This window comes from Puma concolor, chromosome B1, assembly GCF_028749965.1.
Source record: "Puma concolor isolate L17-30 chromosome B1, mPumCon1.1.hap2, whole genome shotgun sequence".
Lineage (NCBI taxonomy): Eukaryota > Metazoa > Chordata > Mammalia > Carnivora > Felidae > Puma > Puma concolor.
Window position 1 is genome coordinate 196,620,356 of NC_141670.1, and position 14,799 is coordinate 196,635,154.

General features: G+C 38.0%; 1 protein-coding gene across 10 annotated transcripts in view; it reads right to left on the reverse strand.

Moving 5' to 3' along the window:
• CPEB2 (cytoplasmic polyadenylation element binding protein 2) overlaps positions 1 to 14,799 on the reverse strand; it is a 73,311-nt gene that overhangs the window by 2,368 nt on the left and 56,144 nt on the right. For 6 of the 10 annotated variants that reach the window (XM_086705426.1, XM_086705429.1, XM_086705427.1 and 3 more), the window contains 4 exons: positions 10,139 to 10,257; positions 9,715 to 9,829; positions 7,072 to 7,253; positions 1 to 1,671 (listed from right to left, as the gene is read on the reverse strand). The exon at positions 1 to 1,671 is cut by the window's left edge and continues 2,368 nt beyond it. In XM_086705426.1, coding sequence (XP_086561552.1) covers positions 1,444 to 1,671; positions 7,072 to 7,253; positions 9,715 to 9,829; positions 10,139 to 10,257 — 644 coding nt within the window. In that variant the 3' untranslated portion in view covers positions 1 to 1,443. Of the gene's footprint in view, positions 1,672 to 7,071; positions 7,254 to 9,714; positions 9,830 to 10,138; positions 10,258 to 11,394; positions 11,449 to 14,799 lie in introns of all 10 variants that reach the window. The other 4 variants (XM_086705425.1, XM_086705424.1, XM_086705421.1 and 1 more) reach the window with 1 other exon arrangement.

Sequence of the window (14,799 nt, forward strand, 5' to 3'; positions counted from 1 at the left end):
TTCCATGCAACAGTGACCCCAGTTTAGACAGAAGACCCCAATATACATAGGTCAAACGTGTAAGCAAGTTTAAGCCAGATTTCACCATTGTCTTTAAGGTAAAATTAAATTTTATGCAACTAGCCATCTGTATATTTCCCCATCTCCATTTTGACTTTACTTAGGTTTACTAAAGTTTTGCACTCTTCTATAAAGTTCATTTGTTTAATATGGGCTTCCTGTGGGTCTTACATTTGGTGACTGGTTAGCAGTGTGCTGGCCATCTTTGGTTTATAAAGGATGTCTTAACCATGAACTATCAAAGGGGCTAAAATCAACCTTCTTTAAAATTCTAGTATTTTTCTTCTCTCAATCTTTTACCTATACTATTATCACTGCACATGAATTAGAACCGCACATCACAAAATTGCACAGGGATTACAAATATTACATCCAGTCTGCATAAAATCGAATTCCACTACCGACCAGATCACAAAATGGCTGCACTCTCTAATCTAAAACTAATTTGCATATTGTACACATGTAGGACAATTTTTTTTAACTTGAAGTCACAATAATGCATGCAAGTTTGCTTTTTTTAAACAAATTTTATAATTTGTTCATGCTACCTAGATTCAAGAGAGCTTTTTTGAACATTTGCAATACCTCACCTCTTGTTAGTTAATAACTCTAGTGCATGCATAAGGTGTATACAGGTAAGTAAACATGCATTTTTTTTTTTTCACATTCTAAAACTATGGCAGTTTAGGCCATATTGTGCTGCCTGCATTTTATCTGCAATGCAGTGTCTCTAACGTTTTCAATCCCGTATTAATAGGTGGCATTTACACATAACACCTATATAGCAGCAAAGCTAATACAGCTTGTGATTAAAAATGTTTAAAAATAGCTAATAAATCAGATTATCTTGAGGTATTATTTCTTGCAAGTCAAAATGGAGAGCAAAAAAACCAACCCTAATTTTTAGTTTATGTATACACTGAAAATAGCAACAATAAAAATAAGCATTTGTAGCAGACATATTCCATCTCCACTATTATTTTGCTACCTTTGGTAAATTACTGGGGCAGATCTTGAAGTTAAAAACCCACGTTTAGAAATAAGTGCACGCTTCACCCACTATATAGCAGCAGACTGTTTGCCCCTACGCAAAACATTCTCATATCTAATTTTAACTTTACATATAAAAATAACTTGGAGAAAATACAAAAAAACATTTTATTTTAACATGAAAATATCACAAAAATTAGTAAGCCTGAGATGTAGGGTTTTGGTGAAAAACAAGAGGCTTGTAGTGTTTTGGCTGCTGATAAAGATGCATGTACTGGTAGCTGGGGGGAAAGCAGAAGAATGCACTTATTTCTTCCGCGTGTCGCGTCTTCAGACACAGTAAGCCACATGCACCCTTTCTTTCCGTGTCACACGGAGGCCGGTGTGCTAGTCTCAGTTCCAGCGGAAGTGGATCTGACGTGGGCGATCAGCACCTTCCTTTACCAATGGCTTATGGAACTCACGTCCTGCGCGAGAGTGGATATTTGCCCAACAAAACTCACAGTAATACTGCAGGCAAGTGACATTGGCACAGAAAAAGGGAGCAAATTTTCCACCGCAGCGCGCGCCCTGGCATTCATCACACATCTGGTCATCTAGCACATATGGCTTCACCTCCACCTGGAACGAGAGGGCAAAAGAGGTCTCACGAAGGCTGCTTCAGAAACCGCTGTAGCGAATTTAAAATGTTCAGTGTTCTCAAGAACGGGACCCGCATTTAACCTCGAGGAAGTAGGCAGCTTCCCAGGGAAAGAGCTTTCCCATGTAGTAGGTAAATACAAAGCGAAACAAAACCAACAACAGTGAGGCCACTCTGTTCTTGCACTAATCATCTTTTTACAAGACGTTTCATGTTCATAAATGACCACGTGATTAAACAAGCACTTGGTTTTAGTTTGGGTAACTTTATTTTATTTTGATGTTTTCTTCAGAGGACTATAAACTGAGTGGTGTTTACTATGTTTTTCAAAGACAGCTAATCCTGTAAATCTAACATTCTACCCTCACCTTTGGTGAAGTGCCACCTTTAAGAGCGTGTTAATATTCTGGGGGGGGGGGCGGTGACTGTGAGTGAGAAAGAGAAGGGCATGGAGACGAGTGGTTTTCCCACCTTCCCCTTCATTCCGATACCACCCGAGAGCCGGCCCAACCCCACGGCCGCCGGGCAGCGCAGCACTTCCGTCTGTACCCTGCTGGTGCCTCCTTGGCACACACACAGACCAGAACTGTGGATAATCTTGTTACGGGCGTGTCTAGACGTCAGTGAGTTTCTAAGATATAAAATCAAAGGCCCACTGAGAAGGCCTGACTCAGGAGAAGACCTCAGACTCTACTCACCTCGGGGCGCTAAGTCTCTTAAAGCTCAGTTTCCAGGTGTGTCAAGTGAGCATACTAGCACCTGCTTCACAGAGTTGTGAGGATTAGATTATGCAGGTAAAAAAGCATTCAGGACAGAGCCTGGCACACAGCAGACTCTGTAAGCCAGTGCTGCCTGCTGTAATAACCTTCCCAGTGGAGGGCTACCATCTTCGTCTGGACTGTGCCCGGCAGCCTCAGACCTCAGCCTCTCCTGGGGACGGGAGGGGAAAACTGAGTGTTTAAGTGGCTTGGTTAGAGGTAAAGTAGTGCTTGCCCAAGGTATAAAATAACAACCCGACAATTTCTATTCTGAACGTATGAATACTTGCATGTATGCAGAAAATGAATATGTAAGGATATTTTCTTTTATTTATTTAAAACAATTTTTTTTTAATGTTTGTTAATTTTTGAGTAAGAGAGTGCAAGCAGGGGAGGGGCAGAGAGAGAGAGGGAGACACAGAATCGGAAGCAGGTTCCAGGCTCTGAGCTGTCATTACAGAGCCGGACGTGAGGCTGGAACTCTTGAACCGGCTCATGACCTGAGCTGAAGTCGGACACTTAACCGACTGAGCCACCGAGGCGCCCCTAGTATCTTCTTTTTAAAAAAATGTTTGAGATAGGGAGTGTGTGTGCACACACATGTGAATGGGGGAGGGGCAGAGAAACAGAGAATCCCAAGCGGGCTCTGTGTTGTCAGTGCAGAGTCCAATGTGGGGCTCAGTCCCATGAACTGAGATCATGACCTGAGCTGAACCAAGAGTCGGACACTTAACCGACTGAGCCACCCTGATACCCCTATAAGGGTATTTTCTGAAGCATTATTTGTAACAACAGCAACAACAAACAGGAAAAAAATCTAAAAGTTGATGACAAGAACTGTAAAACAAACATCTGAAAGAAAGGTAATGGAATTAAGTTGTTTATATTTGCATTTCATGGACTAGGGCTGGATAAACATCTTTTATGTACATTGAACATTTTGCTTTTCTGCACTGTCTGTATCTTTTGCATATCTTCCTGCTGGAGGGTTTTTTTTTTTTTTTAATAATTACTCATTGCCAGTTAAAGATTTTAAACCTTTTTTCCATTGGCCTTTGGTTTTTAAAAAGATCTTTGACACAAATTTAAAAATTTTTATGCTCAATCTTTATGTTTCAACTTTTTTCCTTTATGAATTCTATCTTGATTGCCAGGCTGCCATTTTTGATTCATTATCATCATTATAATATTTTTATGTGTATACAGTTATAACACTATTCTTATATGATACAATATTATAACTATAATTAAATTATCAAAGAATATCTCAAAGTAGCAAGAGACTTACTGGATTTCATTTTACTAGATGATAAACAAAATGGGCACAGGGAAAGCATCTGCTCACTTCTTAATTCCCAGGACCTAGCAGAATCTCTAGCACAAAGTAGAAACTATATTTGAGTAAATGTGGTACACTTATGTGTGCTAAGTTTCTCTCTCATGATTTTATCTCTTGCTTTTACCATAAGATTTTAAGCTAATTAAAGACAGAGTATCTGTGTGGTTTACTTCATTTCCATAATACCTCATAAAATGCCTGGTGCTCAGGAGTTACTTAATGTAAAACTGCTGAATAAAATATGAAAACGCAATGATTTCAGTTATTTATGTTTTAAAATTCTAGATATTATTTCATGAAGCCAATCTACTCACTTTCAAAATCACAGACTTCAAAAATAGAAAATTTGATTTCAAATTTATGATTTTGGAGTATAATCAAACCTTATTTTTGACGAATAATCTCTAAAAATTAATCTCTTGCATATGTGAGGAATCTGAGTTTCATCAGTTCTGTACTTATTTTTATTTTCTATTATGATGCTTTTCCTTATTTTACTTCAGAAGAACCTATCTGTAATACTTTGTCATAACTAATGAAATAATATTTAGTTATCCAACTTGAGGCGTAACACAACTCCCTTCAGTAAGTACCAGAAGGCACAGTGAATGATATTACTCATGGAGTAACATACAAAAATTATAATGAATTACACCTTTGTGGTGACTGTGTTTCCTAGCAATTGAGGAGATAGGCATTAAACCCCGATGTGCTCCTGAGCCAAAAAAGTAGCCTGAATAAACTATTGTATTTTCTGAATAAACAATTTTAATCTTCTCCAAATCTTTGGGTTATCAGTTATAAATGTAAAATTAATCTGTTTTTATGGTTTCATAACTATATTCATAGTAGAGACATGAAAGGCATAAAGGTTAATGGTTTAATATATTTTTTTTTATAAATACAGGTGACTTACAGAATTCTTAAGGCTCAAATTCTTTTTTTTTTTTTTTAAGATTTAATTTTTTAAGTACTCTCTACACCCAATATTGAGTTCTCACAACCTGAGATTAAGAGTCGCATACTCTACTTACTGAGTCAGCCACGCACCCCTCAAATTATTTCAAAAAGAATTCAAAATATACCTTAGTAACACATACCTTAAAAAATAAACATTTCATCCTTTTTAAGATGGCATGTATGTGTTTTCAGTTGCTCTTTAAGAATCAATACTCTTCCCCAAATAATTGATCCTTCACTATCATTTTGGAAACAAAGAAAAATGAGGTTTGACCCTCCACCAATTTTCCCTGTGCTTCTGCATGTTAAATAACTACAATTACATACAATGTAAGTAACTTCCTCAGTCAATAGGGTCGCTTCTCTGCAAAAGTCAAGGTTAGACTAGATAGGTGGTCTCAAGCACCGATGCACACTGGAATCACTTGGGAGCTTTATAAATTCCTGCTGCCCCCACCAATTACAACAGAATTGGGGTGGAGGGAGGACCCAGATGTCAAGATTTTTCTGAGTTCCCAGGGGACTTTAACGTGCAGCTGAGGGTGAAAACCACTGGGTTAGAGGGACTCCAGTTCAACCAATTTTTGTGCATGTTGGAATTAAAACAGAGACCCTCCACTTATTTATTTTTTTGCAACATTTTAAGTAACAGTGCAAAAAAACAAACCAAACCAAAAACCTCTGCATGTATGAACTGAAACTATGCTGTACTTTTTTTTTTTTCTAAATGGTAATTTAGAAATTGGTAATTGGTAATTAAATTGATGACTACCTTTAGAGTCCATGGTCTAGTCAATCCATATTCCTTAACCAGCTCCCCTGCCTCCAAAATAGTCTTTTTATATACAGACAGCTTTGGAGAAGAAACTTCAAGAAACTGTTACACTGGGATAATAAATATGCACTCAAGTTATATCTACCACTTTGGACATAAAAGTTAACTTATCTCATATTCTTAGTATACCTCATCTGTACTACAAAGCAACCATGATTGTTTAGGAATACCGCTTAGCTATATACAGGAACTATGAATAGATTTTAGTATGAAACAGATTTGTAAGTGAACAATTGAGTTTCGGTCACTCCTTTCCCCTATTTTGGATGGTAATCAGTGCTATCACTTAGCAATTATTCAATGGGCTGGCTGTTAGTTACCATTCATAGGACCTCCTAAAAAGTTCTTATTATGATGATCTAAACAATGCTATTAAAGAGTGAATGTTTTAAAGTTTAGGAGAAGCTTTTTAAAGTTTATTTATTTATTTTGAGAGAGAGAGAGAGAGAGAGAGAGAGAGAGAATCCCAAGCAGGCCCTGCACTGTCAGCAAAGAACTCGACATGCGACATGTGGCTAGAACCAATGAACCGTGAAATCAAGACCTGAGGTGAAATCAGGAGTCAGACGCCCAGACTGAGACACCTGGGCGCCCTTAGGATAATTATTTTGTAGGTTTAGTTTATTTGTAGGTTTATTATTGTGTATATTAAGGGAAATACACAGAGTGTATTTTTATTTTAAATTTTATGATCAATAAAAAATAAAAACACTTAAATAACACTCAGTGCCAAACTCTAAGTGCTCCTGCATCTGTGAACTCACTCAATCCTCAAAATAACTGTGAAAGAGACACGATGATACCAATAGTGCTTTCTATCTGATAAGTGAGGGAAAGAAGGCACACTGAGGGTTAATTTCTTGAGGATTACAGAGCACATGGTAGAAACCGGAACCCGGGCAGTCTGGCTTCAGGGTACAAGCTCTTAAAACAAGCTCTGCCTCCATGGTAAGAAGGATATTAAGACTTCACTGGTGGATAAAAAACAAAAAACAAAAACAAAAACAACAACAAAACTTGACATGCTTTTACAATGACATTTATATTTTGAATATTGTATCTAAAGTTCAAAGTATGTTCAATAATTTTACATTTCAGGGATATATTAAAAAAATTTTTTTTAATGTTTATTTTTGAGACAGAGAGAGAGAGAGAGACAGAGACAGAGAGAAAAAGAGAGAGACAGAACATGACCAGGGAAGGGGCAAAGAGAGGGAGGGAGACAGAATCCGAAGCAGGCTCCAGGCTGTAAGCACAGAGCCTGATGCAGGCTTAAACCCCTGAACTGTGAGATCATGACCTGAGCCAAAGTCAGACGCTTAACTGACTGAGCCACCCAGGCACTGCAGGGATATTTTGATATAATACTCTTTTAACTCTAAGAGTTAAAAAAAAAAAAAAAAGTATAAAAAAATAAAGTGTCTGAATTATATTACTGACTCAGCACATTAGAGGATGTTGTCAAATGATTTCCCAATAGGTAACTTACGCGTTTATCAATATCCCCATGCTGAAGTTGAACGAACCGAGCACTGATGGCAGCAATATAGCTCTGCTGATTGGAGAAAGCAACTCGACCAGCACCTTTTGGGTATTTTAGCTCAGGATCTGTATCGATTCCTGCATAACAAACTCCACCATACAGCCGGTCCATGATCATAGCAAGTTCCACTTGAAAAGAAAAAGAAGTTCCCATCAAAGGTGAGACAACACAGTAAATCAAAAATATTTAAGTCTTTCTTAAAAAGGAAAAGTCAACAGGATAGTTTCATGCTGTTTTCTAAATCCAATCCTTTCACCTGCATATTGGACCCAACCTGCTATCACTACAGAGTCACCTGGCAATTCTCTTCTCTCCTTAGTGTATCACCAGTTTTTCATCTATACTGGCTTATTCCCCATCTTAAAAAAAAAAAAAAAAAAATCTCTTAACTCTATTTTTCTCCCTCAGTGACTGCTTAATTTCTATGTTCCCCTTTATAGCCAAATTACTAATTTTTTTTTTCTTATACTACCCAATCCCTGTCTTCCCATTCCTCGTTCAACCCTTTATAGCTTGACTTTCACCCTATGACTCCATTTTAATTTCTCATGCCATTGCCGAATACAATGGTCAATCAGCAGCACTGAACCTAGTTAATCTCTTCCTTTTCCTTGAAATACTTTCTCCATCTGGCTTCCAAGACACATTATTCCACTAATTTTCCTATGACCTCACTGTAATTCCTTCTTAGTCTTTCTTGCTGGTTCTTCCTCCACTCCTTGACTTTTCAATGTCAGAGTACCCTAAGTTCCAGTGTGTGGGTTTCTCTCTACACTTGTGGCTTTGGTGGCTTCATCCCATGTCATGGCTTTAAATACCATCTACTTGTTTCCAGCTCCTAAATTCCTGTCTCCAGCCCAGGCCTCTTCTCTGGACTCCAAACTCATCTATGCAATGATGGATATTGCATATTGACATTTAACAGACCTTATCACATAGTATGTTCAAAATGGCACTCCTAATATTCCATCGTCCCATTAAATCTGCTCTAATGAGGTTTTGCTGACTCAGTTGGTAACTAATATGAAAGATGAAGCTGCCAAGAGCCTTGGTTTCATCATATTTTCTTTTCCCCCCCACTGTACATGCAATCCTAAGAACCTGATTTTCAAGACATATCTAAAATCCAATCTCCTCACCTCCATTCCTAACATCCTGTTCCAAGCTATTATTATTTTTCCTCTGGATTGTGGCAATAGCCTTATCTCTTTGCTTTTGATTTACAGTCAAAACAGCAGCAGGGCCCCTCAAAATTTATTTTCAAAACAGTAGCAAGGGGGATTCTTTTAAAGAAGATACCAGATACAAATGGCTGAACTGAAATTTCTACTTAGCTCTACAGGGTACCAGAAACTTGCCTTCAAAACCAAGACCACAATCTTCCTTCTTAGGGTCCTGTATCTCACTATCTATGTAGTAGCTGAAGACTGAAAGCTGAAAGTCAGTCTTTGTGTTTACCTCACAAATGAACAGGAACATGCATTCATTCTGCTCTCTCACCACTGCCACCTCCAATCCAAGCTCCCATTATCTGTCTCCTGTCCCGCAAAGATAGGCTGCTAACATGGTCTACCTGTATCTACTCCCAACTCAGCTGCCCCCTAAATGTGTCGCTAGCTACACTTATCTAAAACTCTTCACTGTTTTCCCTTGGCTTTGAGGGTAAATGCCTAATCAGCTTATTAAACTTATATGACCTGACTCTCATTCACATTTTCAATGCCTTTTTGTGCCTTTCCCCTCCCTCCTTATACCCTTAGTCACCCACTCTGGCCTTCTTTCAGTTCCTCCAACACATTCTGCTTCCCTCCACTAACAATCTTTGAATATGCTGTTCCCTTTGTGTGAAACACAGTTCTCAAAACCCTTCTGCCACCCCAACTCTTCTCCTTCTGTTCTTGTAGGTCAGCTAAAATTCAAGTGTGTCTTAAAGATCAGATGGCACCACATTCCTGGGCTATATGCTCTTTTATTCTCTGTGGTCTTTCTTTGTAGCAGTTATGTTCTATAAGTTTACATGTATGAATGGTTCTTTTAACATGCATCTCCTATACTGGAAGAGGATGTTTTCCAGTGGTGGAAGGCACTAACACACTCACAGGCACACGGAATCACAGAACATGCTTGCACAGTGGGTATTTAGGTCTATAAATTATGTTCCTATATGGCATCGTCTGGTAAATGGTTCCTGGTTATTGATGAGCAGAAATTTATTACTTATCAAAGCACTATTTAAAAAAAAATCCCGTATTTCTTCTTCAGATATCTGAATCAACCCACATAAAACAAACACAGCCCAAATCCTTCTATCTTAGAGAATTATATTTAAGAAGTCAGAAGTATTTGGATTCTGCTTATAGAGTCTGCTTGGAGTTAACTATTATAATATTGATAGATGAATGTCCACTTCTCCAGTGACTCGATGGTTTCAAGAATGCTTCTCAGGATTCTGTAGTGAACAACTACTGGAACATGAGGAATCTGCCCCTGCCCACCCAATAGGGACAACAGCTCCCAGATGTTTACTGAATTAATATTTAATTTTTTTTTTTTTTTTAAAGAAGCCACATTTGTTAACATTCTACTTACCAGCCCTTAATGGCCTAGGAACACCTCCAACAAAAATTGTTTTTCGAGGATCCAAAGGCTGAGAACCATCCATCACAAAATCACTGTCACTTAAATTCCAAGGGCGGATCTGAACCTATGAAGAAAATTACATTACTGCAATGGGTCTTATTCCCTTGATAGCTTATGCTGCTTTGTGCCAATTAACAGTGGTCCTTTCAGTTTTCAAAAGTTTGGATAGTTGGATTTCAAAACAAATTATTTTTTTAACCTAGATACTGAAAATTATCCAAATTTTTAAAAACTGAACTCTTAATATGGCAGTTTAACTTTCTTTTTAATTTCTTTTTTTCTTTTTTAATTTTTTCTATCACTAACAATGGTCTCAGAACAGTTTTTGGTAAACTTGCATTTGTAGCCTAAAGTTCAAGTAGTATTTACTTACTGGTTTGTCCTTGATGGTGGGGCTGGAAACACAGAGATAGAGTTTTCCATCCTCTTCAATACAAGCATCAATTAGTGCCTGAACTGAGCTCTCTTCTTGAAAGAGAAGGAATGCATAGCCTGTAATAACCATTAAAAATAAGGCAATTATGTGAAGGTAAGTGATTTCACCCCAAACTTCAGTACTATTTACAAAATACATGCTATTAGAAAAGAAAAAAGTTAACTGTCAAATAGAACTAGAACCATTACACTTTCCAAAGGAGAACATGATTATCATCCTATGGAATACACACAAAACAGATACTCATTAATTAGCTATCTTCTATAGAGTATGTGCTATTCAATATTGTGCTAAGAGCTTTACATAAATTATGTCATATGATTCTCATAACAAGTCTAAATTACTTGCCCAAAGTCAGTCACATAAGCAAGTAGCTGGTGGAGTAATTTTAAACCTGGGAGAGCCCCTAAGATCTCCCATGATACTGTCTTCTTAAAGAACTTGGCAAGGTTGGGGGGCCTGGGTGGCTCAGTCACTTAAGTGTCCAACATTGGCTCAGGTCATGATCTCACAGTTCGTGGGTTCAAGGCCCAAGTCAGGCTCTGTGCCGACAGCTCAGAGCCTGGAGCCTGCTTTGGATTTTGTGTCTCCCTCTCTCTCTGCCCATCCCCCACTTATGATCGGTCTCTCTCTCAAAAATAAAACATTAAAAAATTAAAAAAGAAAAGAACTTGGCAAGATTAACACACTAACGTTAGAAGCTGAAGATTCCTATAAATGCCCTCAGGGTAAGACATGTTCTGGCACATACTTGGGACTAGAGCATACTTGGAAAGGCCCAAGAATTTCCATGAGGAGGAGAAAAGTCCACAGCAAGACAACTTCAAAATGATACTAAGAAAACTACCTTAAGGAGGTTGGAATGAAACGGGTTCCTTCAGCGTGGGTTAGAACTTTCAAATCAAGCCTCAAGTTGGATAAGCAGCGGAACACTCCTTTCACATAGTCTGGAGACTATGTTTGGACTTTGGATCCAAGCTCTTGCTTAGTTTCTGTACCTTTGGGAAATATGCCCTTCCTCCTCTCTTTGTGATAACCAGTGGTCAATCTTTAAGCAGAATAGACTTCATTATAAAAAGAAGGTACCAAAGTTTACACTGCAAGTTCACCATTACACGATTATTCCTAGAAGCTGAGAACTAAATGACCAAAAAATATCCCTTTGCCTTGGCAAGATTTCTATGCAAACAAACCTGGAGAACTGTAATCTGGTTCCATTATGAAGAAGTCGAGCAGGCCATGCACATCTGTTCCATCATGCAATGAATGGTAAGTGTGAGGTCATGTTTTATGTTGAAATCTAAACACACAGCTTTATTGCTAACAATGGCTGTAACTGCCACAAAGGTCGATTGTGACACAAAAGTGCTTTATTTTAATAAAATTATAATACCTGATTGCATAAATAAAGCCATCAAACTAACCTATGCAAATAGAAACTTCCAAAGGTATGATTATACAAGATTAAAAAACACATCTTAGACCTTTTCAATTGCTAGAAATAATTTAAATATGCCTAAAAAAATAAAAAATGCATACTGGTGAAGGCTTTAATTTTGATACAAGCTAAGGATTTGAGAGTTATAACTTCTGTAATAACTGATAGGTTATACGACCAATTTACTAAAATCATATTTTAAATTTAGTATTTTTTTTTTTTAATTTTTTTTTTTCAACGTTTATTTATTTTTGGGACAGAGAGAGACAGAGCATGAACGGGGGAGGGGCAGAGAGAGAGGGAGACACAGAATCGGAAACAGGCTCCAGGCTCCGAGCCATCAGCCCAGAGCCTGACGCGGGGCTCGAACTCACGGACCGCGAGATCGTGACCTGGCTGAAGTCGGACGCTTAACCGACTGCACCACCCAGGCGCCCCTAAATTTAGTATTTTTAACATTAAGATTTGTGATACTAATTTTTGATACTAATATTTTCATTTTACTTGGTTTTAAAGTAATACTTTATATTCAGTGTTCTTAATATTGCTTAATTATTTGTGTGATTATTAGGGACGAAACGTTTTGTATCACAAAACTAATTAGGCAGTGTGGCAGGTAAATTATGATCTAGCTAAGGCAAGCCATTTAGTATTAAAATACTCTTACCAAACACATACTATACAGCGAATTGATACCCACATAGGGGGAGCCTCATTCACTGTAAAGAAAACACATGTACATGTGTGGCTCGGTATCCAAGGGCTCATGGCACTGCCTTAATCACAAGGCAGCTTCACTAACTGGATGCTTTCATACCAGTGTTTTCCAAACCACGGAAAATGAATTACAACAATGACCACACTGCTTGAGAGAACAAGGCTTGGGAACACTGGCCTTTGGCGATGACAATTAACTATAGTTGTACCAAAAAAACTATGATTTGCCAGTGCTACTTTTGTGAGTTTTGTGTTGTTTGCTTTCCAGTTTCAGAAAATAAACTAACCATCACCACAAAAACCACAATGACAATGACAAGAGCAACAAAGACAGCAACCATTGTGTTTGATTAAATTTGTGCCAACGCATCTTTCCAGGCTTCGAGTCCACCATCCTATTATATGAAAAAAACTCAGGCAAAAAATGGACACCTGTCTCCACACAAACCAATTCTCCTTCCTTTCTAAAACTGTATTTCAATTCTTTCCTGGAACTCTGTTCAACTTCTTGATGTCTATCTAAATTGCACAGTACCCTTTAGATTTTGTTCAAAACTTCTCAGTGAGGTCTTAACTACCTATTTCAGGTCAAAGGAATCTCTCTATTCTATGGTATTTATTGTTGTTTATATCATTTGTTAGTCAATTATCATTCTGTGAATTACCAAGAATAGAAAGATGAGTAAAGGCATAGTCCTATAGACTAAGGCAAGAACTGGATATTAATAAAATTGTCAAAGATTTGTAGAATTATAAAGATCTAACATTGCAGTTGTGACCAGTGCTATGAAAGGGCTGAACAGTGCTAGGAGAACCTAAAACAAGAGGATGTGAACCGTTAGGTCGGTCCTGAAAGTTTCCTGTGAGCAACAAATATTTAAACTGAAATAAGCAGGGGATATGTAGATAAAGACCCATGAGAAGAACCTTCGGGGAGAGACAACACCATACGTAAGGGCCCTGAGGTAGGAAAGAGCAAGGCCAGTTTTTGGAACCAGAAGGCAGCCAGAAGCAACAGCAGAAGAAACCAGAGAGATAGGGAGGCTGGGCAGGGCAAATGCATTTTTGCCTTTATTCTAACAATAAAAGAAACCACTGAAGGGTTTTAAGTAGAGGGTCAGGGGAATAGCACTATCAGGTGAATTTTCAGAGAGATTACTCTAGCTGTACTGTGGGAGAAAAACTGGAGACAGCCAGAGGTATGGACAGACTAGTCACATTCCTGAAGTAGGCCACCGTAGTGGTAACTTGAGCGGGAACATCAGAAACTAACTGGCATTTTTACTGAACACTCAATAAGCTTTATAAAAGGACAAGGGAGTAAAACAATGGACAACAATAGATTAAAACTCAGCTAACAAATGAACGTCTACATCTATATGGAGCGAATTTTCTCTCTAAACCAAGTATCAGGGCCTCCAAGTCCAGTAAACTCCACAATTGGGTGAAACCTTAGGGTTACATGGAAAAAGGTACATAGCTTTAATCAGATTTTTATAGAGGCCTGGGACTCAGAATCCTGCTCAAAAGATACTCTTGATTCCTTAAGATCTTAAGGTGTAAAACAAGAATCACATGAATGATTTCATTTCTCTAAAAATCTACATGAACTAGTAATGGAGGTTCTAGAATTCTCAATGACAAAAAGTGGAGATGGCCCATATAATTCATTCAGAAATCTTTAACTAGTTTTTGTATGCCAGTAACTATTCTTTCTCAGACCCAAAATCAGACCATTTAGCAGGTTTACTGGAGTCTCTTTCCAGACTTGAAAATTCATTCAGTCATGAGTGAGTGTTTTTTTTTCCTTCTAAATTATATTTCAACGATGTTCAAAGAAAAATCTCAGTTTCTCAACCTCCCCCTTTCATTTTATTCACTTCAGAGAATCTGCCATCAACAACCTGACTGTATTCATGTTAAATTCTCTCCCCTCACCTCCCTGCTCATCATGGGCAGGGAGATACTTCCTCTCTCCCCTGACAGTGGCTTTGCTTCGCTCATGAATGATAGTGTAATTTGTGACTCTTGTGCTACGCTGACAGGTCGCAGTAGTATCCTAGCAGTAAGTCACTAACACAACTAGGTATTCTCTTCATATAATGGGGTTTTTGGACCAGACACTTTCTCCTCTTGTTAAATTCACCCACAGAGTTAAGTATCGCTCTGTTGTTATCTGCTATTATTTGGAACACCTGAGTAAATGTTGCAATATTTATACTACTCATGTGTTTATACACATTTTTTCTCACTTCACACAGATCTCAATTTCACTGTGTAGAGGGACACTTTTTTATATGTCTGTGCCCAAGTTACTTAGAAGGATGCTTCAGACGGAGAAATTACTCAATGCTGGTTTGAGTCTGAAATCATTGTCAAATCATCATATCTTTTATAACAGCACAAGTGCCTTATGATTCCTGATTGCCTTAAAGGAAATGAG